At 48.0% G+C, this 22296-nt stretch overlaps 1 protein-coding gene across 1 annotated transcript; it reads left to right on the top strand.

Annotated features, from left to right (window-relative positions):
• Positions 1-1556: 1556 nt before the first annotated feature.
• On the top strand, positions 1557-18997 carry LOC142574604 (Na(+)/citrate cotransporter-like). Its single transcript, XM_075683649.1, has 5 exons — positions 1557-1685; positions 11849-11964; positions 14117-14256; positions 16138-16213; positions 18772-18997. Exons 1-5 carry the CDS (start codon positions 1557-1559, stop codon positions 18995-18997), a joined length of 687 nt encoding a protein of 228 aa, XP_075539764.1.
• Positions 18998-22296: the final 3299 nt, after the last annotated feature.

Below are 22296 nucleotides of genomic sequence, written 5' to 3'. Positions count from 1 at the left end.
CAAAGACGGGGGCATCCTTTTCCCTAGAACTCGAACACTTGAATGTTCCAGCAAAAACTTTTAATGACACAGGCATCCTTGTAGTTAAATGTCTAGAAATATTTGACTTTCAAGAACATCAACGCACTTTTACGTGGTGCATCTCGTTCATTTTTTTTCCTTTTCAGCTACTACAAAGTACCATCTCTTCGCACGTGACACCACCGCGAGGCAGAGAAGAAGAAGATCGCGACCAGCTGCGGTGCCTGCGCTTGTCCTCAGCTCCGAAAGATTTCAAAAAAAAAAATCTAGGGTGAAGAACGCCGGCGAGACACCCGATGTTCGTGGACAAGTTACAACTGTGGTCGAAGCACATTTTCCTCAGCGCTCCTCTCGTTCTGCTGCCCGTCGTGGTCGCTTTGGGCAACAAGGTAAACGCGCCTCCTAATCCGCGTACCTGCAGGATCAAGAACATATTCTATCAGGTTGCTTCGTTTTTTGAGCATACGCAAACCAAATACAAGTTATTACGCCGAAAAAAGGCAGGCCTAAAGGTAATAGTGTCACAGTACACTACAGTAGCGAATAGTTCCATCTGTATGATACGCGCACCGAGGGGTAAACATTATGTTCACTTGTTCTGTCGAGGTAATGAAGTAAAAAAAAAAACATATGTTGAAAGCGCAGCGTTTGTGCGCGTTCCCTTTCTTGTCCTCGTCAGGTTTAGCGCTTAAAGGTAGATGCTTGTTTCGTTTGGCAGAGCAAAGCTTGTTCTTCCGAAATATACGATAGTATCGCAATCGCAATTTTTTCCAGTATCGCGAACCTGGGTGACTCACGCCAGCTACAACCTAGAGTCCTGTGGCACGTTTTTGCAAGCGTTAGCCTGCTTGCTAGATTAGTCGTAGGTTTCGAGCTGGCCATCTGTAAGAGAGAGAGAGAAAGAAAGACATTCATTGATATCGGTATTGGGTCTTGTGCACTGCGCGTATCTGTTCAAAATATTACGCTTTTTGAACTAATACGCTCAGCGGTAAATTAATTTCTGAAACTTAAAGAAAACGTAGTCACAATTAGCCTTGGAAGGATGCGGTGTTATCAAGCCATTTTTTCGGTAATTACACACAGGCAATGCAGCTTTTAATAAACAAGCAGTTGTGCTGACCCGTGTACTACTGAGGAGGGTTATTGTACTACATATTCGAAGCAGTCGAGAACGTGACGGACGAAATAAACAAAGGCGCGTTTTCACAAAACAGTTATTATGCTGTACTTCTCCGCAAGATTGTTTTCATAGGCGTGCAATTAGCGAACGCAGTTGGTCACTGTCAGAGATCACTTAAAAACAAAGGTTTTCCTGAATTGGGCATAATACCAGTATTCGTCAAACATTCCTACGTTGTCTGCACATTCCACCATGGCGAATGCCCGTAGTTGCAACAGCGCGAAGGACCTCGTACTTTATTTCCGTAGCCCAGCTCCTTGTGGCGTGACGCATTACTGGTTTAACGTTGGCCCGACACGGGCAGAGAAAGTGCACCGTTCTCTCTCATCAGCCGGCTCAGTGCGCCTACGTCATGGCCTGGATGGCGTTCTACTGGATAACAGAGCTGCTTCCGCTTCCGGTGACGTCACTGATGCCTGTGGTTCTGTTTCCGCTCCTGGACATTCTCCCGGCCGAAGAGACAACTTACTTTTATTTCAACGTGAGTGTCTACGCGTTTGCGGTATTCAGCTTGAGTAACTGCGTCGCACGGGGCAAAATTCCGAGAAAATGTGTGCGAGCGTCCTGCAAGTTCTCAAGGGAGCTTTCAAATGTTCGCTCCTCGTTCAATCAATACAGGAAAATGGAGACTACGAGAAGCGAGTTTAGTTCTAATTAATTAATCAACTTCTCCAGTATTATAATTAGATAAAAAGTGTCAATGAGAAAATTGTAGGGCAACATGTAAGACTCCCGCTACAACTGTCTGTTGCTCAGTAGGCGCTACTCAGTAGGCGCTACTCAGTAGGCGCTCAGTAGGCGCTATTTTCCGTGTATTCGCGAGCTTAAAGGAAGCCCGCGAATACACGGAAAATTGCCGCGCAACTGGCCGCTCGACGCACTTCGAGTGTATTCACGGGCTCCTTCACGCCCGCAAAAACACTTTTACGTAGCACGTATTGAGCAACACAATGGTGTATCGGGAGTTTTTCGTGTTGCTCTACAATTTTCTCATTGACAATGTTAATCTAATTATATTATTCGAGCGACTGATTAATTATCACTAATTATTAAAAAAAGGCGGAACGCAAAAAATAATTTGCGCATAACCGAGCGCTGGGAAATATTGCCTTCGTTCTGTCCAGCTACGAGGCATTTGCATATTTTAACATTTTGGTACGTACTAGTTGGGACAACATATATATATATATATATATATATATATATATATATATATATATATATATATATATATATATATCATGAGACGCCAACAAACCCTGACACCGAAGACAAAGTAGGGGAAATTACTTGTGCTTAATAAATGAAGTAAGGAAACCATAAATAATGGAAATGACAGTGCATGAAAAAACAACTTGCCGCAGGTGGGAAACGTTCCCACAATCTTCGCATTTCGCGTGCGATGCTCTACCAACTGAGCTACCACATCGCCGTTTCCCAGTCGACTTTCTTGGGTACTAATGTTTCCTTGTAGAACCCTGGGAGTGTTAGCCAGCGCCACCACTCACCGACCTTGGCGGCGGACGTGGAACATCCTGTCTGCCGCAGGCGTCACGAGAACGTGATCTTTTTGGATGAAGGCAACCGGTCAAATCACCGCAGTCAAAAGCATCTCACGCGAAATGCGAAGGTTGTGGGATAGTTGCTCACCTGGGGCAAGTTGTTTCTTCCTCCACTTTCATTTCCATTAATTTATCGTTTCTTTATTTCATTCATTAAGCACAAGTAATTTCCCTTATGTTGTCCTTGGTTTCAGTGTTTGTTGGCTTTTTATTATATGACTAATAAAAATAGGACCCCCCAGTAAACCCCCTTTCTTCACGTTTATGTATATATCATACATATACACCCACTTTCACTTTCATTTATTTATCATTTCTTTAATTCAGTTAGTAAGTGCAATTAATTTCCTCTTGTTGCCCTTGGTGCGTTGGTTGGTTTCTTATGATTCATAACAATCGTGCCCTTCGGTCCCCTTTCTGGTTCATTACATAACGGTGGTCTCGAATCCGGCAACATTGATGCTTTCAGGTAGCATGTGTGGGTTTATTGACCAGTTACCTTCATCCAAAAAGATCCCGTACTCGTGAAGTCAGTGGCAGAAAGGATGTTCGACATACACCGCCAAGGATTGTTAGTGCTGGCGCTGGCTAACAGTCCCAAGATTAGTTCTAGTGGTAACACATATAGAATAGAATTTATTGACAGGAAAGACCGAGAAGTCGACCTGAGCTAGTGCGCTCTAGTCGGCTACTCTGCACCGGGAAAGAGGGAAGGGGAGTGATAGTGCTGGGATAGGATGATAAGAGAAGTGGTGAGTGCTTATGTATATGAGACAGTTGGCCTGCTAGAGCCGCTCGTATAGCTTGGTGTCCGGCAGAAACTTCAACAGCGCTTTAGTTCCCCGCATTGAAGTTGCAGTGTCAGGCCATGGGCTGAGCATAGCGTCCTCCCACAGTGGTCGCCTGCCAACTCTGGCTAGGCAACTTTCCAACTTCCCTCCAGCATATATGCTGGGAAATCACACAAAGTACGTGTTCCAGCGTTTCAGGCGTCACAATCAGGGCTGTTCGAATGGCCGATGAGGTGCGCGTAGCGATGAGTGAAAGCAACGCCCGGCCGAATCCTGTGTAGCAATGACGTTTTGCTCCGCGTAACCTTCGGGGGCAAGCAGAATTTACCATCTCGGTTGATTATATACAGGAGTCTCTGGATGTTGTCACCGTGGGCACTGTATGCCTTTGTAAGGTCCTGCGTAAGTGCCTTGATCATAGAGTTGGTGTCAGATCGCGAGTAGGCAATCTGAACTTCATCAGAGGAAGCGAAGGCCGACCTTGCCTCACTGTCAGCGAGTTCATTGCCAATCACGCCACAATGACCTGGCACCCGTTGGAAAGTGATCACGAGGTCACCTAACTCTACACATAAGTACCCAAGAATGTGGATGGAGAAACGGCGCCGCGGTAGCTCAATTGGTTAGAGCGTCCCACGCGTAATGCGAAGACGTCGGATCGTTCCCCATGTTTGGATCGCACCGCTGGTACGATCGGTTGTTGGGAACTCGGCGCTGACGCCCGTGGTTGTACCTGGGTCGCAAGCCCCAAGGGTAGCGTTGGCCTGGCGGCCTGGGGTACAACTGGAAGCATCCGAAGGTCCCGGCAAAGCATGAGTCGACTGGTAACAACAAAACAACTTGTTTATTTTAACATCGCAAAGAGTTGGCGGTCAGGTTGACCGAAGTAGAGAGACGGGAGAGCACTTTACTCAACAGAAGAAATCGGAGCCCCCCTTTTTGCGTCCGGGGGCAGCTGTTTTTATACTCTCGCAGTTGAGGGCAAGAAGGAACCCCTCAATAGACGAGCACGTGAATGTACAATGGGCTAATGGTGACGCACACTGTCGTAGCACTGCCGGTCGGGCACAATGACTGGAATGAGAGGGTGATCCCTTGCTTTCGCATCGCCTGGTTCGGGCACAATGACTGGAAGGAGAGGGTGACCCCTGCTGTCGCATCGCCTGGTTCAGGCACAATGACTGGAATGAGAGGGTGATCCCTGCTGTCGCATCGCCTGGTTCGGGCACAATGGCACATACACTCACACACGCACATGAAGACACGTGGCATCGGAACATGCCTGGAAACGCCTGGAAACGCCTGGCGGGGAGCGTTGCGGCGACGCCGAACGGGCCAAAATGTCTGCCGCCCCGCCGCAGTCGCGCCGGCAAAACCGCGTGTCGCAGGCGAAACGCAACAGACCGCCCCGCCGGGGGAAGGAGATCCCGATGGACAGGGGACTGCATCCGCTGTCCGGAGGGATGTCGCTCGATGATGCTCATAACCGAAGTCGGGCGTCCCTCGACGTTTCTTGAGCGCAGCGCACAGAGAAGGCCTCGTTCTCTCGTTCAGGTTCGCACGGGACACTGTAAAGTGACTTCGGGAGAGTTCACATTTTTGCTCTCGTTCCCGGCAAGCGTTAGAACTACGCTGAAACTCAACCGCTCAGTCAGCAAGCACGGCACAACCCTCACTAAGCCCTGCCAGGCTCTTTCCCCTTTTTATACCACTGCCTAGTTCCTTACAGTAGTCTAGCATCACTCAGAACGCGTCCACAAATTGGAAAATTGCACTAGAAAGCATATCATCACTTTGAAACACTAAACAAAAGCAATATGTTAAAAAAAAATCCTGCCTCAGGAAGAAAAACATCAGTAACCAACAATTTTGAGGCTGATTCCTACGTTAGGGGCTTCGACTTAAGCCATCGGCGTTACCGTTGAGACTCCCCTTTTTGTAACGCACCTCAAAGGAATATTGTTGTAAAGCGAGGCTCCAGCGCAGGAGGCGGCCATTTTTGGGAGAGATGGTCTGCAGCCATTGGAGAGGGCAGTGATCCGTCTCAATGATAAACCTCGAGCCGGCTAGATAGCATGACAATTTCTGAACGGCCCACACGAGACACGCACACTCTTTCTCGGTGGCGCTATACGCCTGCTCACGACTGGTCAGCTTACGACTAGCATACAGGACGGGGTGTTCTACTTCTCCATTTTCCCGTTGGCACAGTACAACGCCCATGCCTCGCTCACTAGCATCGCACTGAACAACGAACCCTTTTGTATAGTCTGGCGATCGTAGCACAGGCTGGTTTGTTAGGGCACTCTTTAGGGCGCTAAAAGCTCTTTCCTTTGTCTCGTCCCAGACGACTGTTTGAGGCTCTGTCTTTCTTAGAGCATCCGTCAGGGGAGCCGCGATATCAGAGTACCTAGGGATGTACCTCTGATAGTAGCCGGCGACACCCAAGAACGACCGAATATCGGTCTTGGTGCGCGGTTGCGGAAAGTCTCGCACAGCGGCCACTTTTATTTCAGAGGGGCGGCGACGACCCTGACCAATCACGTGACCGAGGTAGACGACCTCGGCCTGTGCTAACTGGCACTTAGGAGCCTTTACTGTCAAGCCCGCTTCGCGCAGGCGGGTTAGCACTGCCCGCAAGTGTGCCATATGCTCAGACCAGGATGCGGAGAATATCGCTACGTCGTCTAGATACGGTAAAGCGAATTCTTGCTGTCCCCGCAACACTTTATCCATGAGGCTTGAAAAACAGTATGGCGCGTTCTTCAAACCAAAACTCAACACTTTAGGACGGAATGTTCCCATTGGTGAAATGAACGCCGCATACCTACTAGCCTCTTCTGTAAGTGGAACCTGCCAATAACCCCTGACAAGATCTAGGGTGGAAATAAACTGAGCGCTACTAACTTTCTCAAGGCGCTCCTCGATGTTAGGGATCGGATAAATTTGATCCTTAGTGATGGAATTAAGCCTGCGGTAGTCGACGCAAGGACGAGGTTCCTTGCCCGGTACCTCAACTAAAATCAAAGGGGAGGTATAATCACTCTCACCTGCCTCAATAACACCGAGCTGTAGCATTTTCTTTACCTCCGCCTCCATAATATCGCTCTGGCGGGGTGACACCCGATACGCCTTGGATCGTACTGGCTCTGGGGAGGTAAGTTCTATATCATGAGTAAGTACAGAAGTCCTACCAGGCCTCTCAGAGAACAGACCTTGAAACTCTTGTAATAGCTGGTGTAGTTCGGTTTTCTGCTCAGGCGACAGCGGTGCTTTACTGATAAGGTCACTAATGACTTGACCGGTGTCTTCCCTGTTCGTCACTGAGCCTAGTCCCGGAAGCTCGACCGGAAGCTCTTCAGGAACGTTTACCATCATGCACACCACTGCTTCCCTTTGTCTATAAGGTTTGAGCAGATTACAGTGGTAAACTTGCTGTGCTTTCCGCTTTCCTGGCAGACTTACCACGTAGTTAACGTCCGACAGTTTCTGAACAATTCGTGCTGGGCCCTCCCACTGCACGTCTAGTTTGTTGTTTAGCGATGTGCGCAATATCATGACCTCATCGCCCACCTCAAAACGACGGGCCCTGGCTGTCCGATCATAATAAACCTTGGCCCTCTGCTGGGCCTTTGCCATTGCATCACCTGACAACTCCTGTGCCCTTCTTAAGCGTTCGAGGAGCTTAAGCACGTACTCCACCACGACTGGGTCGTCGCCCCTACCTTCCCACGATTCTCGAAGCATGCGAAGCGGAGATCGAAGCGAGCGACCGTACACCAGTTCTGCTGGCGAAAACCCCGTAGCTGCATGCGGCGCGGTTCTTAACGCAAACATCACCCCAGGCAGACACAGCTCCCAGTCAGTTTGATGTTCAAAACACAAGGCTCTCAACACGCGCTTCATGACGGAGTGGAGCTTCTCAACGGAATTCGACTGTGGGTGGTACACTGAGCTGTGTAGCAGCTTTATCCCACACCTTTCGAGAAAAGTTGTCGTCAAAGCGCTAGTGAACACTGTGCCCTGATCTGATTGGATTTCCGCAGGGAAACCAACTCGCGCAAATATGGACAGTAGTGCATTAACTATCTCAACTGAGCTGAGTTCTTTAAGCGGCACTGCTTCAGGGAACTTTGTCGCTGGGCAGATCACAGTCAAAATGTGTCTGTACCCCGTGGCTGTTACCGGCAGAGGTCCCACTGTATCAATAACGAGCCGTCTAAAAGGCTCCGTAATGATAGGTACCAATTTCAACGGCGCCCTCGATTTGTCCCCTGGTTTGCCCACCCGCTGACAGGTGTCACATGACCTCACGAAGTGGTCTGCGTCCCGAAAACACCCTGGCCAATAGTACTCTTGCAAGAGACGGTCCTTAGTTTTCTTAACTCCTAGGTGTCCGGACCACGAACCCCCGTGTGACAAGCGCAACAGATCCTGACGATAGCATTGAGGCACGATCAGCTGATCGAACTCCACTCCTCGGCGGTCTAGATACTTCCGGTACAGGACTCCACCTCTTTCCACAAAACGCGCAGTTTTCCTGGCGATACCTTCTTTGACATTGCAGCGTATGTTTTCTAGGCTACCATCCTTCTTTTGCTCGGCTATCAAAGCCGACCGGCTGACTTTTAGCAACCTATCAAGTCCGTCTGACGTAGGCGCGATGAGCAAATCAGTAGATAGCTCTTCTAACTTTCCCGTGTCGGGAGTTTCCTCTCCAGTATCTGGCGCCTTTAACGTTACAGACTCAAGTTTATTCAGTTCGGGCGTGCTCTGAATATCAGCTTGCTGCGCCTCTGACCCTTTTTCGTTGTTTGATAACGTCGGCCCCGCAACTACCGCCTTTGCAGCGAGCTCCCGAACCTTCGATCTGGTTAAGGCCTGAACACTAGCTTCACCAAACAAAAGCCCCTTCTAGCGCAGGAGGTGATCGGACCTGTTTGAATATAGGTACGGGTACTGGGGTGGCAGCATAGATGACACTGCCGCCTCCGTCTCAAGCGCTCCGAAAGGTCCTTCAATAAGCACTTTTGCTACCGGCAGACACACGCTATGAGCTTCCACGGCTTGCTTGATCCACGCGCACTCGCCCGTGAACATATGGGGTTCTACATAAGACGGGTGAACTACATCCATCGTAGCTGCGGAATCGCGAAGCACTCGGCACTCTTTCCCGTTCACGAGGAGGTCTCGCATGTAAGGCTCGAGAAGCTTCATGTTCTCGTCAGTGCTGCCTAATGAAAAAAACACAACTTTTGGTGTTGTTTCCGGACACTGCGCCGAAAAGTGACCCGGCTTCTGGCACGTATAACAAACGCGCGCTCGCCTCATCTCGAACCGCTTTCTGCGTTTGGCTGCCGCCGTCTCTTTACGTTTGGTCGGACTGCTTTCACTCGCATCCTCACTACGCGTGTCCCCCTTTAATCTCATGGGCGTGAACCTCGGCCTCTCAAACTTCGAGCCAAATTCACCCTTTTGACCGTCCTTAGCTCCGCGAGCCCGACGCGTCACAAACTCCTCGGCTAGCTCAGCGGCTTTAGCCACCGTACAAACGTTTGGCCTATCCAAGACCCAGTATCGCACGTTCTCCGGTAACCGACTATAAAACTGTTCTAGCCCGAAACACTGCAGAACTTTATCGTGGTCACCAAACGCTTTCTCTTCTTTGAGCCACTCCTGCATGTTTGACATAAGCCTGTACGCAAACTCTGTATATGACTCACTTTTGCCTTTCTCATTTTCCCGAAACTTCCGACGGAACGCCTCCGCAGACAGCCGGTACTTTTTTAGAAGACTCGATTTCACTGTGTCGAAATCCTCTGCCTCCTCTCTATCCAAGCGAGCGACTACGTCGGCCGCCTCGCCGGGTAACAAAGTGAGCAAGCGCTGTGGCCACGTTTCCCGAGAGAACCCCTGCTTCTCGCACGTTCGCTCAAAGTTAACCAGGAACAAACCAATGTCCTCTCCAAGCTTAAACGGCCGCATCAGGTCAGTCATTTTGAACAATACGCGTTCTCCTGCACCGTGTGCCTGACTTCCATTACGAGCGCGTTCCATCTCTACCTCAAGACGCTTCATTTCCAAAGCGTGTTGACGGTCACGCTCTTGTTGCTCTCGCTCTTTCTGTTCTTTACGTTCACGCTCTTCTTTTTCTTTTGCAGTCTCCCTCTCTTCAATGGTCTCAAGGCATTCCGACAGCTCGTCATCCTCAGCCTCTAACTCAAGAATAGCCTTTAGGAGTTCAGGTTTTCTTAGTTTGTCTGAGACATTCAGACCCAACTCTCTTGCAAGCTCCAACAATTTCGGTTTGCGCAACGACTTCAAATCCATGGCTGCTCTGAATGCTGCTTTCTCTACTGCTTACTATTGTCTTGCCGCAAACTAACCCGGCAGCAACGACAACCACAATTACCAGCTCTGTTTCTGACACTAACAAAAGCCTGGCAAAGCTCAGAAGAAGAAAGTCCCGCACTCACCAAACCTCGCAGGCAGGAATTCCGCGCAGTCGTTCCGCTGCAGGCAACCAGTCGTCACACAGGGCTCGTTGCACTGCTCCCGGATCGTCGTTGAGCTGCTCAGCATACAGTCAACTGCATCTCTTCGCTGCTGGCCTCCGTTGTCGCGATCTCACCGCTGGCAGACAGTTGTTTGAAGTCGGAGGCGATCTCACCGCTGCCAACCAGATGTTTGGATCGCACCGCTGGTACGATCGGTTGTTGGGAACTCGGCGCTGACGCCCGTGGTTGTACCTGGGTCGCAAGCCCCAAGGGTAGCGTTGGCCTGGCGGCCTGGGGTACAACTGGAAGCATCCGAAGGTCCCGGCAAAGCATGAGTCGACTGGTAACAACAAAACAACTTGTTTATTTTAACATCGCAAAGAGTTGGCGGTCAGGTTGACCAAAGTAGAGAGACGGGAGAGCACTTTACTCAACAGAAGAAATCGGAGCCCCCCTTTTTGCGTCCGGGGGCAGCTGTTTTTATACTCTCGCAGTTGAGGGCAAGAAGGAACCCCTCAATAGACGAGCACGTGAATGTACAATGGGCTAATGGTGACGCACACTGTCGTAGCGCTGCCGGTCGGGCACAATGACTGGAATGAGAGGGTGATCCCTTGCTTTCGCATCGCCTGGTTCGGGCACAATGACTGGAAGGAGAGGGTGACCCCTGCTGTCGCATCGCCTGGTTCAGGCACAATGACTGGAATGAGAGGGTGATCCCTGCTGTCGCATCGCCTGGTTCGGGCACAATGGCACATACACTCACACACGCACATGAAGACACGTGGCATCGGAACATGCCTGGGAACGCCTGGAAACGCCTGGCGGGGAGCGTTGCGGCGACGCCGAACGGGCCAAAATGTCTGCCGCCCCGCCGCAGTCGCGCCGGCAAAACCGCGTGTCGCAGGCGAAACGCAACACCCACCTGAGGCAAGTTGTTTTAAATGCAAAGCATTTCTTGGCGAACATTTGCCACTTAGACAGTATCTATCTAGCCGGCTACGTCTTGGTGCTCTCATGGTTGTGTCGTTAACTTGGAAGGCTCCCCCCACCTTACTTCGTATAACATCGATTTCCGCAGGGCGTGGGATCTGCTGTTTTTTTTTTATCCACTGTCACTTGCATTTATCATTTCTTTCATTGAATTAGTAAGTGCAAGTAATTTCTCCTATGCTGTACCATGTTTCTTCGTTGGCTACCTACGATATATATATATATATATATATATATATATATATATATATATATATATATATATATATATATATATATATATATAGCACCATTTGCATTGCAACGATAGTCGAACGCTCTCCTTGTTTCGTCGGACAACAATATAGTTCTATATATACAGAACTATATTGTTGTCCGACGAAACAAGGAGAGCGTTCGACTATCGTTGCAATGCAAGTGGCACTTTCTGTGGGAAAACATGGACACGAATACGAGTGCTTAGATTAAAAAGAAAATAATACTAGATATCAGCATACACTACTGGCAAACTATTGCCGTCAACTTTCAATAATTTCTTCGGCAAGACACCTTAGCTCGTTCTTCGTCGAAGCACTTGTGAGCCTCTCATACAAGAGCACACACGGCAGCCACTCGGTTCACGGACGCACACTGTTCCGGCGCTAGCTCATGATAGCCTAACTGCCAGCTGTATACTTCTCACTTGTCCGTGCACTGTATTTCCATAAATGTGAAACATTGTGTAGCGACCTTGTGTCGCCTAATGCAGGGTTATCGCGCCGAAAGGCAAATAGGTGAACACAATGTACTCGCTCGATGCAGGACTTGTGCAGCGTGATATTCGGCTCCCTTCTGGTCATGCTAGGCGTGAAGGAAACGGGCTTGTCCAAGCGCATCGCTCTGCGCATACTCTACTTCGTTGGAACGCGCAGCTCCAGGTATACTCCTTTCACTCATTGCTGACATTGAAGTACCGAATGTGACCGCAACGTTAGAAGCGCAAAGTGAGATAGCTTAGACTGGCGCAGAGTCGGTGAATATAAGCAAAGTTCTAGCTTTTAATGTACGTACGAAGTCAGATGGAGCAATATAAGCCATTATTGTGTACCTTCGCTATACGGAGAGAGATAAATAGGGGAGCCGAGTGATATCGTAATTTAGTGTTCCCTTCTGGAGAGGAGCAGTGTCGCGACTTGATCCACAGATTGCGACACTCGAGGTTACTCTGCGCCAGGCGTTAGATTTGCCGCGCTCCTTCCGTTGCTGTGTCGCCTACTCGCAGTCGCCTCGTCCGTAGAGTTTCCTACAATAATTACTAGAGAGAACTCTTGTGGCGCTGCAATCATTGAGCCACCATGGGAATGAGAGGAAGTACATGAATTTTTCCGTTCGTCGAGCTTGTAAATCCACACGTTCTTGTGGAATTGGTTTATCACGCTTTGTATGCCTTCACTGTCGTAAATTTCAGAGCCCGCTATACTTTTCTAAGTGCAGAAGAGGATGCGAACACGCGCAATCGCTACTAATTGCAACGTTTGAGATTGTCGAGGTGGCCAAATCTATATGCGCCAAGCATTTCAAGGCACTGGCTTGGCCGCGATAGATTCACGAGGACGTTATGTGTGGCTCGTCGTTGGTTTATCTAGGAATCTCAGTCGTTGTATGCGTCCGTGGCGTAATGGTTTCAAGATCGCGCGTCTGTGCTGGAGGTACTGTGTTCGAATTCTTCCGTCGGACAGTTTTAATAATGTATGTTTAATCATTTATTTTGTATTGTTGAAAATGCCGAGCTTACAAAGTCACGAAGCCTTTTGAAGCCAAAGGGACGAAGCTTAGGCAAATCCATGTACTTTCCGTAATTCTCATGCTGGATCAACCACTCCCATTGCAGCTGCAGTAGACACTAGCGCAAGAGTTCCCTCTAGTAATTATTGTAGCAAACCCTATGGCCGCGTTCGCCCTGTCTGCGGATGCGGCCTTCAGACGTGGTCTATCAGTGTGCATAAATATTTCTCGATTACGTCGCATCACACTGGAGATGCTCACGCGTTGACGTTCGCTTGAAAACATGGTGCTTGATAAATATTGTTGCTCCAATATTTTAAATAAACTTGAATACGTTTCCTGCAAAAGCTGGTTGCATTTCAATCTGCGAAGACTATGCCTATGAAGCTATCACTGTCTCCTCCCCACAGCCTGTTCACGTTATTAGTAGCCAAAATATGAACCACCGGGAACATATATGCTCTTGCTAGATTTTCCGCATGTAAATAATGCCACAGTGACTGCTTAAAATTTGTATTGTTGGTTAACCTCACAGCGAACAGTAATTAAAAGTGTAAAGAAACAGAACTACAGAAGCGATATGAGCGGAAACTAAACCTTCGATCATCTACATTTAATCTCCAAGCTACGTGACAATATTGACTATATGGTTACGAACATAGGGGCAGCTCCTAGGAACATGCCTGCTCCACTCACTAAACAACCTTTGGGTCATCTGGGGCACGAAGAGGAAACGTTTCGTTTACCTTTCAATGCCCGCACCGTTATCAGAAAACGAGACAAGTGAAGCCTTTGTTAGTACATTAACGATCTAAAACCATTACGTGCGCAACAAGAAATCACTCTTGAACTCAACGAAACACGGAAAGACCAACGTGCCTTTCTCAAGACAAATAAAACAACTGAACCGACACAGCGTACATGGACGACTGCGTAGCATGACAACTACTCGAGGAAGCAATTGTTTTAAGCTTGCAACACTTATCGAACAATCGAGCTGCCATTTGCCTTACAAATAATTCTAGCCTCTCGAATTTGTTAACGCTGTTTCGCCAGCAGCTATTGCTAACACACTCGTACGCATATTTCCAGTTATGCCACTTAGACAAAGTTGCGTAAGCCTGATAAAAGGTCTCGAGATAAATGCATTCGCTTGTGCCCGTATGCAAGTGTGCCGAGAACACAGTCAGAGCTGTGCTGACCTTGACATATATTCGAGCACTATTTGCGCTGTACTATTTTGCTCCAGCCGCTGAGCTGCACGCAATTATGCTCAAGATTGTCGTTGTCCCTATATGCACGCAGGCTCCTGTTCGTGTTCATGGTGGTGTGCGCCTCGCTGTCCATGTGGTTGCCCAACACGTCCGTCACTGCCCTCGTGGCTCCCGTGGCGATGGCGATCATCGACCAGATGAGGGTCACCACTAAGATCAAGAGGAGGTCGAGTCAGTACCGATTGTCGAGGGTTTATGGGCTTCATCCAAACATTCACTTTAGTCGGGGACGGGTCAAGAACGCAGCGGAAATTACTGTCCCTCGAAGGGAACGTGCATGCAGGGGCCATGAAATCATCCTTGTGCATCCGTGCCTCCCCCCTTGGCTTTCCCTGTATGTTACGTGTACCCCGACTTCCTTCGCCCTGGTGGGGGCAGTTTCTGGTGCTTCAGGTGTCAGGCTGCATTCCTCGTCACCGCACGTCGTAGATCGGGCATGCTCGTACGTACGGTGCGCCCCGCAGCCTCCTCGTCAGCCATGTTTACGTGACGGCGATAGAATAGTGTGTCGCCTTTCTTTAGCGCATCATGGTACTAAGTAATTAAATAAGCTGGTACCTGTATCCGGCAATTTGCGTTCGGTGGGGGGGGGGGGGCGAAGTCGGGAGCACGCGGAGGTCGCCGACTCTCTCTCTCTCTCTCTCTATTTCTCTAGCTGTCTCTCTCTCTCTGTCCCTCTCTCTCTTTCTCGTTCTCTTTCTCTCAACATATTGCGCCCGCGTTCAGCTGCTCCGCGCGGGTCCACTTACCACGTCTCGAATTACACACTCTCCTGTCGCTTCAATGTTATGCGCCTTCCAAGCAGTTTACATGAATGTCATGCGCTAAATGTTCGATGCGCCACTTGTCGCATTCCTGTAAACGCCGCTATTGTTGCTGAACAGCTAAGACATCTTCGTATACAGGGTGCATTTTTTTACCTGCACCAAATTTGTAAAATTAGAAAAAAACATTAATCACAGTAACGTTATGTTTACCATTAGAGTGCACTGACTGGACGGCTCTAGCTACAAAGCGATTTCCGCACTTATGTGCGTAATTAGCGTAGTTACGGTAATTAACTTTCTAATTATCAACAATAGGTGGCTACAGCAAAAGAGCGCTTTGAGGCCCGTCCTCGACAATACCTATCCCAACGACCAAATTTTGAGTAGCGGAGTTCATGTGGGAGCAACGAGAACAATTACTTCCCCTTGGAAGGTTCCTTGAAACCGAAACTGGCTTGCAATTTATACGGAACCTCACGGCGACGCCGATGCGGACTACAGAAATGGGCCTGGAGTTCTCAATCATAAAAAGACGAGTTAGATGAGTAATTGCAAAACGGCGACCCGCAAGCTACGCGCCATGCTTTTTCAGGTCCATTGGCGGCTTCGGTTTGGCTATGCTATGAACTTTTCGAATTTCAGGGCCGATTTAAAGAAGGCGTCGTTCTCAAGATGTACTTGCCATTGACCCGTCACCTTCGCTAAGAGTATGTAGACGCAAACATTAGTGGAAACTGCTTCTGGGTACAGTTGTGGCATAAGGACACCTCTCTGAGTGAGTGCGTGCGTGCGTGCGTGCGTGTGAGCTTTCAATAATGACCCTGAACTTGACACGTTCAATATTTTGCTAGGTCATGCCAGAATATACTAGTTCTCGCTAATTTTTCAAGCTGTGATTGTGCAAAGCTTGACTATGGTCAGGATAATGCAAGTATTCCATTTCAATAGTTTTCTTTCTTTTTTTCATTTTAGCTCTCCCTCATTTAATCCGAGCTGCTCTTACCCTATTTGTAATAGAAACGCTGTCTAAGAAACAAGAAAAGGACAAAAAAAAGTCGGCTTTGGATCGAATCATGTCGCAGGGGAGGCGTCCTGCTCCTGCTCGCGAGATACATGCAAACTTTTGCATATATATGCTTTGCAAGGCATGCAATGGGGCAAGGCATGGCATTGCTAACTTTTGTTTATTTATTTATTTATTTATTTATTTATTTATTTATTTATTTATTTATTTATTTATTTATTTATTTATTTATTTATTTATTTATTTATTTCAATTTTCCAGTTACACAATACTCGGGTTCCGTGCAGACGGTCGCCTACAGGAAGGCTTTGGACGCTATTCGCGTCAGTCTTTCTGGGTAAGTGGTCAGACTGTTATAGTTTATAAGTCAGTGGGGCGAGCCAGTTTACGGCTAATCAAGCGCTATTTGTTTCTATTATTGTTCATTATTATTTTCGCAGTGCTGCTTAACCCAGCAAGGGTGGTCGCGGGGTGGGTAACAACTGATGAATGCATATGCACATCAGGCAGGCACTAATAAAATGCAGCGTCGACCTCTGTCAGCATAACCTTTGAACGTTGCGCATAGTACAATTTGACATTGTTAATTTGTCCATTAATATTTTGAAATAAGTGTGTAATGACTAATGTAATACTAATATTATTAACTAATATTTTTTGTACTAAATTGCCCTGTAATTTTTACTGAACGAACGGCTCGGAAGTAAAGAATATGAATTTGCCCTTAACGCTTCACGAGACTGTTACCCGCTGTCTGTGGAGCCAATAATAAGAAATGCGTTCTCTGGTAAATGGGGCATACTTCAGGGCGTAGTACATACCTTACCCATAGGAAAGGCAATTTATTTCATGGAAAGTTGGTGTCACAATAATCCATAATGCCATGGGTACTTGCACATCACACGCCTCGCATGTTCGCTTCGTCCGCGTCGTCCTCGCAAGCGCAACCGACGAATTTAACTCCGGCAACACCGCATACTCCTCGTCGTCGCTCGATTCGACGTCCAAGAAGTTTCTCGATGCATTTTTTTTCTCCAGGAGGATCTCCGCCCGTTGCTTGTTCGCATCGTCGAATTTGTTATAAAACAAGGAAGAATGCAGCGCAACAAACTCTGCGGCGATATGCGAGCAGTTCACTAGACAGCCGAGTTCGCGTCTAGAATGTCCCTAATGCGTCCGCCGTGACGCTTTGCACACACGTGTGACCACGCAAAAATTCCGGCACATGCCAGGCTCTCTCGACTGTTGCAATCTGATATTGAAACGCTCTCGTGATCGCTATATCAGCGGCTACAGCTTGCAGCAAACGCAGTGAGGTGCCAGACTTGCAGGGAAAAAAAAAAAAAGACGTGACAAAGTTGACAATCTGGCGATGCCAAACCGCACGCTGCTATGCTGAATATTTTGCACGTTAGTTCCACTTGCGTTCGTTATAATGACCGCAACGAACGCCGCAGTTGCAAGAAGAAAATTGGGGCACTCGGCAGCAGCTGCGAAATTAGCAGCCTGTGAAACTCGCTCGGACAAAAATACATTCGCGCACATACAGCGTCTAAAATGGTTTAACAGAACATTTCGAGGTTTCGACATTTCGCGCTGGATCTACCAGCCAGCTGAACGTTGTTCGGCAAGCGTGGAGCTTGCCAAACCACGTTTAGCAAGCCTGGCCGACGCGGCCGTTTCGAAGTTATTTTGGTTAGCCGTTGCAGAATGCTTTCGATGAATTGTGCGTGTATAATGCCACGCGCCACGAGAAGAACTGGCTATACTGCATGTCTTAGGTAGCAACTCGGAAGTCCGGCAAAGTTTCATCTTTTACCGCAAGAAGCGGTGCTTCTGGATGTCTCCCGCAGGCTTTCATTGCAAGAAAACTCTATACGTCGTCGCCCGAGCCAGCCACATGGTATCTCGATGGGTGGGAACTCGCGCCTTAAAACGGCCGAAATAACACCATGACTTGCAGGATTTTGCGAAAGTAAGCAACGCAAAGATGCACGTACGTCACGTGTTTTACGCGCCACAGCGGTATTGCAGAATGCCTAACGACGCAGACGCGGATCGCACAAAGAATTTGCACCATTTCGTTCTTAGTTTGCTCGAGGGAGGTCGCGCCTTGAGACCACAAACGTTGATGACGTTTCTGGTCATGAATGTCGTGAAGTTCAGAAGCGCACGAACCCATCAACGTGCTTCCATAGACCCAAATGCACCCTCGACGATCGACCGTGATTATGGAATTCCCAAAGTGAACTTAGGAACCAAAAACACTTGTAAAAGAAGAACGTTAGTAAAACTGGGAAGGTTCGGAAGATTACCAAGCCTACGATGTCTGCTGCTGCGAGAACGAGCGCCGAAGTCGACGATAGACCTGTAGGCAACATTAGCAAAGGCGCCAATTTCCGTCCTTGTAACAAAAGAAAGCGCAAGTCGATTCTAGATTCACATAACTCAAACGGCCGTCGCCGCTGCCGATGTAAGGAGGAAATTCCTTGGAAATTCCTATGATAGGCGACAGCGCTCTTAGAACGTAACGACGCCCACCTGCATCGGTCAGGCCACCGCTGCTAAGCGATGAAACGGGCTGTTGTAGGCAATTGGCAGGAAGGCAACGACAATTGCTTGAGGATGACAGGTGATTACATGTTGCCGACGTGCTGTGGTAGGCGATATGACAGCGTGCAGCACACTTTTGCTTTTGACGCGTGATTCCCTCGTGCGCGGTTCTTTTCACTATCGACATGTTTGCACAGCACAAAAGACGGACTGAAGGAAGAACACAACATAGGCGCTGTTCTTCCTCGAGTTCCTCGTCTTTTGCGCTGTGCAAACATGTCGATATTGAATCACCAATTCGACCAAGCTTCCACCTTATCAAGTTCTCTTCACGCTCCATAGGTTGCCGGACGAGGTGATCGTTCAGCTGCAGATGGAAATGCTCTTGTCCACGGCATACTCGGCGAGCATCGGAGGATTCGGCGCGCTCACGGGCACCTTCCCCAACCTCATCCTCAAGGACCTCTACGAGCAGTTGAGTACAAGCACAGGGTGCCTGTGCAAGCAATGGCCCCAGCTGTACGCGGAGGACGTGACGTCGATGACGTCGATGACGTCATCGACGTGACGTCAACGACGTAACGTCGATGACGTCACGTCGAGGACGTGACCGCCTACTTCAGGAGGCCTAATCGTGCTTCAACTGCCTTTGGACCGCTGTATTAGACAAACAGTTTACCGTTGTCCCCTTAAAGAAATGTTAATCATCAGTTCGTTCTGGCAGTACTAATGCATGGCGGAGGAACTCGGAGGTTAAGACAGAAACTTAATGCTACGGACCACCCGAAGAGCGATGTAACAAAAGAAGGACAGACGTGACGTTAACAGACAGGAAGAAGCGATGTAGTTGAGAAAGCATACGGGGTTAGCTAATATTCTGTAGCGGAGATTAAAAGGCAAATACGGAATTGAGCGCGCGCCACGTAATACGTTGAACAGATGAACGCCGGTCAAATAAATTAGCGGGATGCGTGCCAAGAGGTCTGACAGGGCTGCTGGGGACGACCGAGCAGTAGACGGTGGAGTGAAATTAGCAAGAATTTGCATGACCCTGGTTATCTGTCAACGTAAAACAAGCAAGAGAAAAATTGGACCGCTGTTGTCACTGTTGTCGTTAGCTGGGTTCCAAACAAGAAGTCATCCTCCACAAGTGCCTGGCACTTCCTGATAAGCGAAGTCGCTTTTCAACTTTTCTGACCTTGTTCGCAAAATAGTTCTAAAGAGTCACAGTCAAGGCATCATTACAAAATATGAAATCGGCTCTTAAACAAGGAAACCGTAAGTAAGAACCGTAAAATGTAAACCATAAGCATTGATGCGTGACATATCGCTCATTATGAAGAGGTATATAGACCTAATGTGAAATTGGCAAGATGTGTGTTGTAGTTTAGCTTAGATCACCCACTATACACAATTTAACAGGTAGTGAATCCTCTGCAGAGTACCAGAATCATCCCACACGCCTGCAGATGTAGTCACAACAAACATATAGCATATTGCTACACGCGTGTGGTATTTGATTGTTTGAACGATGCGCGTGGGCGCCATCACTCGAGAAAAGAGGTGGAAGAACGAACTGGGCTCGCGCTGTGGATCTAACCGGTCAGCGCTGCAACCGCTCTTGTTAATATAACCTGTAAATAGTTGCTCGTCTTACTGACTCGTCCTTCGCGTAACAATATAATAGTAATTGGTTGTTTATTATCATATGTGCAAAGTGAAAGAAAGAAAGAAAAGTATCGCAGACCGCAGTGAAACTGCTTACCTTACGCAATCTGCTTGAACCTGAACGGGTTCGGGGGCAAAAGGACAAGGACCGAGAATAGCGAAGGGTAGGAAACTATTTACATGAATGTACGATAAGCAAGTTGGTCTGGTTGTATCCGTGGGGAATTATTTTTTAACTGCGCGAATAAACGACCACAGAGAGAGCACACAAAGACAGACCGCAGCCTTGCAACTAATCGTTATTCCACAGAGACCACATATAAGTACATCCCAGAAATGCGCCACTGCGCCTACGCTCGCGCAGGAACATAATCACACACAAAAAACTTTCTGTTCATTCAATACACAATCTAACTACGCTCATCACAGCAAACCTCATCTCACCGTTGTGCAGACAAACTGAGCTGTCGCTCATACAGTCATCCCCCTTCTTTCTTACACGATACGCCTCGCGTAACTTTATTGCTCGGCTATCTTGGCTCCGACACGAAATCTTCACTTCTTTCAGGATCGGCTTACACGGGCACGCCAAGCAGTGGGCAGGGGGGGTGGGTGCCCACTCGCTTTATTCCTAATTGACAATTCACGCTCACGCAAGCATACATTCACGCACCTTCCAGTTTAGCCTACGTAGACTTTGACACACGATAGAAGAATCCGATAGGCTACCCCAACACTGTCACCTACGTAGGAGTTGGTGTGCTTTATTCCGCACTCTTGGGACCTATTTGTACTTCTTCCTATGCGCGAGAATATTACAGCAAATTTCCCAGGATCCCGAAACGCCACCTGAATTCCATATCGTTTCACAACCTTTCTTAAACTGTGGGAAGTCCTGTGAACAGAAGCCACCACTCTAGGTTCTTTATCTTTGCGTACCCTTAAAGTTTCACTAATAGAATTTTCTGTTTTAATCCTTTGAAGCGCTGCTCCGCTACTGCGGAAATGACTGATTCTAACTTGCAATCTTCTAACTTCAATCTTCTAACTTTGCAATCTCCTTGTCAAAGTTTGACTGTATTTTATGCTTGCGTGAGCATAACAACACAACACACTAACAATCCTGCCCACCATCGGCACCATCCTGCCCACTACTTGGCGTGCCCGTGTAACCCGATCTTAAAAGAAGTGATGATTTTGTTACGGAGCCGAGACATGGCCGAGACAGCCGAGCAAGGAAGAGGAACGTTACGCCAGGCGTATCATGTAAGAAAGAAGGGAGGTGATTGTATCAGCGACAGCTCAGTTTTTCTGCACAACAGTGAGACGAGCTTTACTGATGAGCGTAGTTAGGTTGCGTATTGCATGGACACAAAGTATTTTTTTTTGTTATTATGTTTCTGCGCGCGCGCAGGCACAGTGATGTATTTCTGGGATGTACTTATATGCGGTCACGGTAGAATAAAGATTAGTTGCAAATGTGCGCCTGTCCTTGTATGCTCTCTCTGTGATCGTTTATTCGAGCAGTTAAAAAAGGTTTGCTAATGTGCACCAACTCGTCCTACAACAAGTTTTTCTAGACTACACATGTATTCGTGACCCCTACGTTCGCTCGAGGCAGTTAATCATGTCACGTCGTCATAATGCACCGTATAGTGCTCAAATGTTATCGCACTATCATACATCCATCAAACATACCTTCTGCAACATATTACCTCTGTTGTGGCCTGTTTAGAAGATTTCCCGACGCTCCGCCCATTACGGAATCATCCTGGATGGCTGCCAACATGCCCGCCATGGTCATTTGCCTCATGCTTGCCTGGTGCTGCAGTAATCAGCGCCTGAAAAGCATCAGGTGCGTTGAAAATTACGCTCGTATCAATGAAGGCTTGACTTTTCCCTGTGTTGTTTTTTGTGCAGTTTACTCAAAAAGCAATTGCGGGAGATGTATGTGTAGCACATTTTGTTTGTTCCTATCTATCTATCTATCTATCTATCTATCTATCTATCTATCTATCTATCTATCTATCTATCTATCTATCTATCTATCTATCTATCTATCTATCTATCTATCTGTGAACAGAAGTCCTGTCTGTCTGTCTGTCTGTCTGTCTGTCTGTCTGTCTGTCTGTCTGTCTGTCTGTCTGTCTGTCTGTCTGTTGCCTTTAGCGCCCACTTTCCATAACATGTTCAGGTTCG

The sequence above is a fragment of the Dermacentor variabilis genome, chromosome 3 (genome assembly GCF_050947875.1).
Source record: "Dermacentor variabilis isolate Ectoservices chromosome 3, ASM5094787v1, whole genome shotgun sequence".
In the NCBI taxonomy this organism is placed as follows: Eukaryota; Metazoa; Arthropoda; class Arachnida; order Ixodida; family Ixodidae; genus Dermacentor; species Dermacentor variabilis.
Note: the sequence above shows the minus strand (reverse complement) of the source record. Positions and strands in the feature narration are given on the sequence as shown.

Coding starts and splice junctions, on each gene's coding strand:
- LOC142574604 (XM_075683649.1), top strand. CDS start 1,557: ATGGCCTGGATGGCGTTCTACTGGATAACAGAGCTGCTTCCGCTTCCG. Junction 11,965..14,116: donor GTTGGAACGCGCAGCTCCAG/GTATACTCCTTT, acceptor ATATGCACGCAG/GCTCCTGTTCGTGTTCATGG. Junction 16,214..18,771: donor ATTCGCGTCAGTCTTTCTGG/GTAAGTGGTCAG, acceptor CACGCTCCATAG/GTTGCCGGACGAGGTGATCG.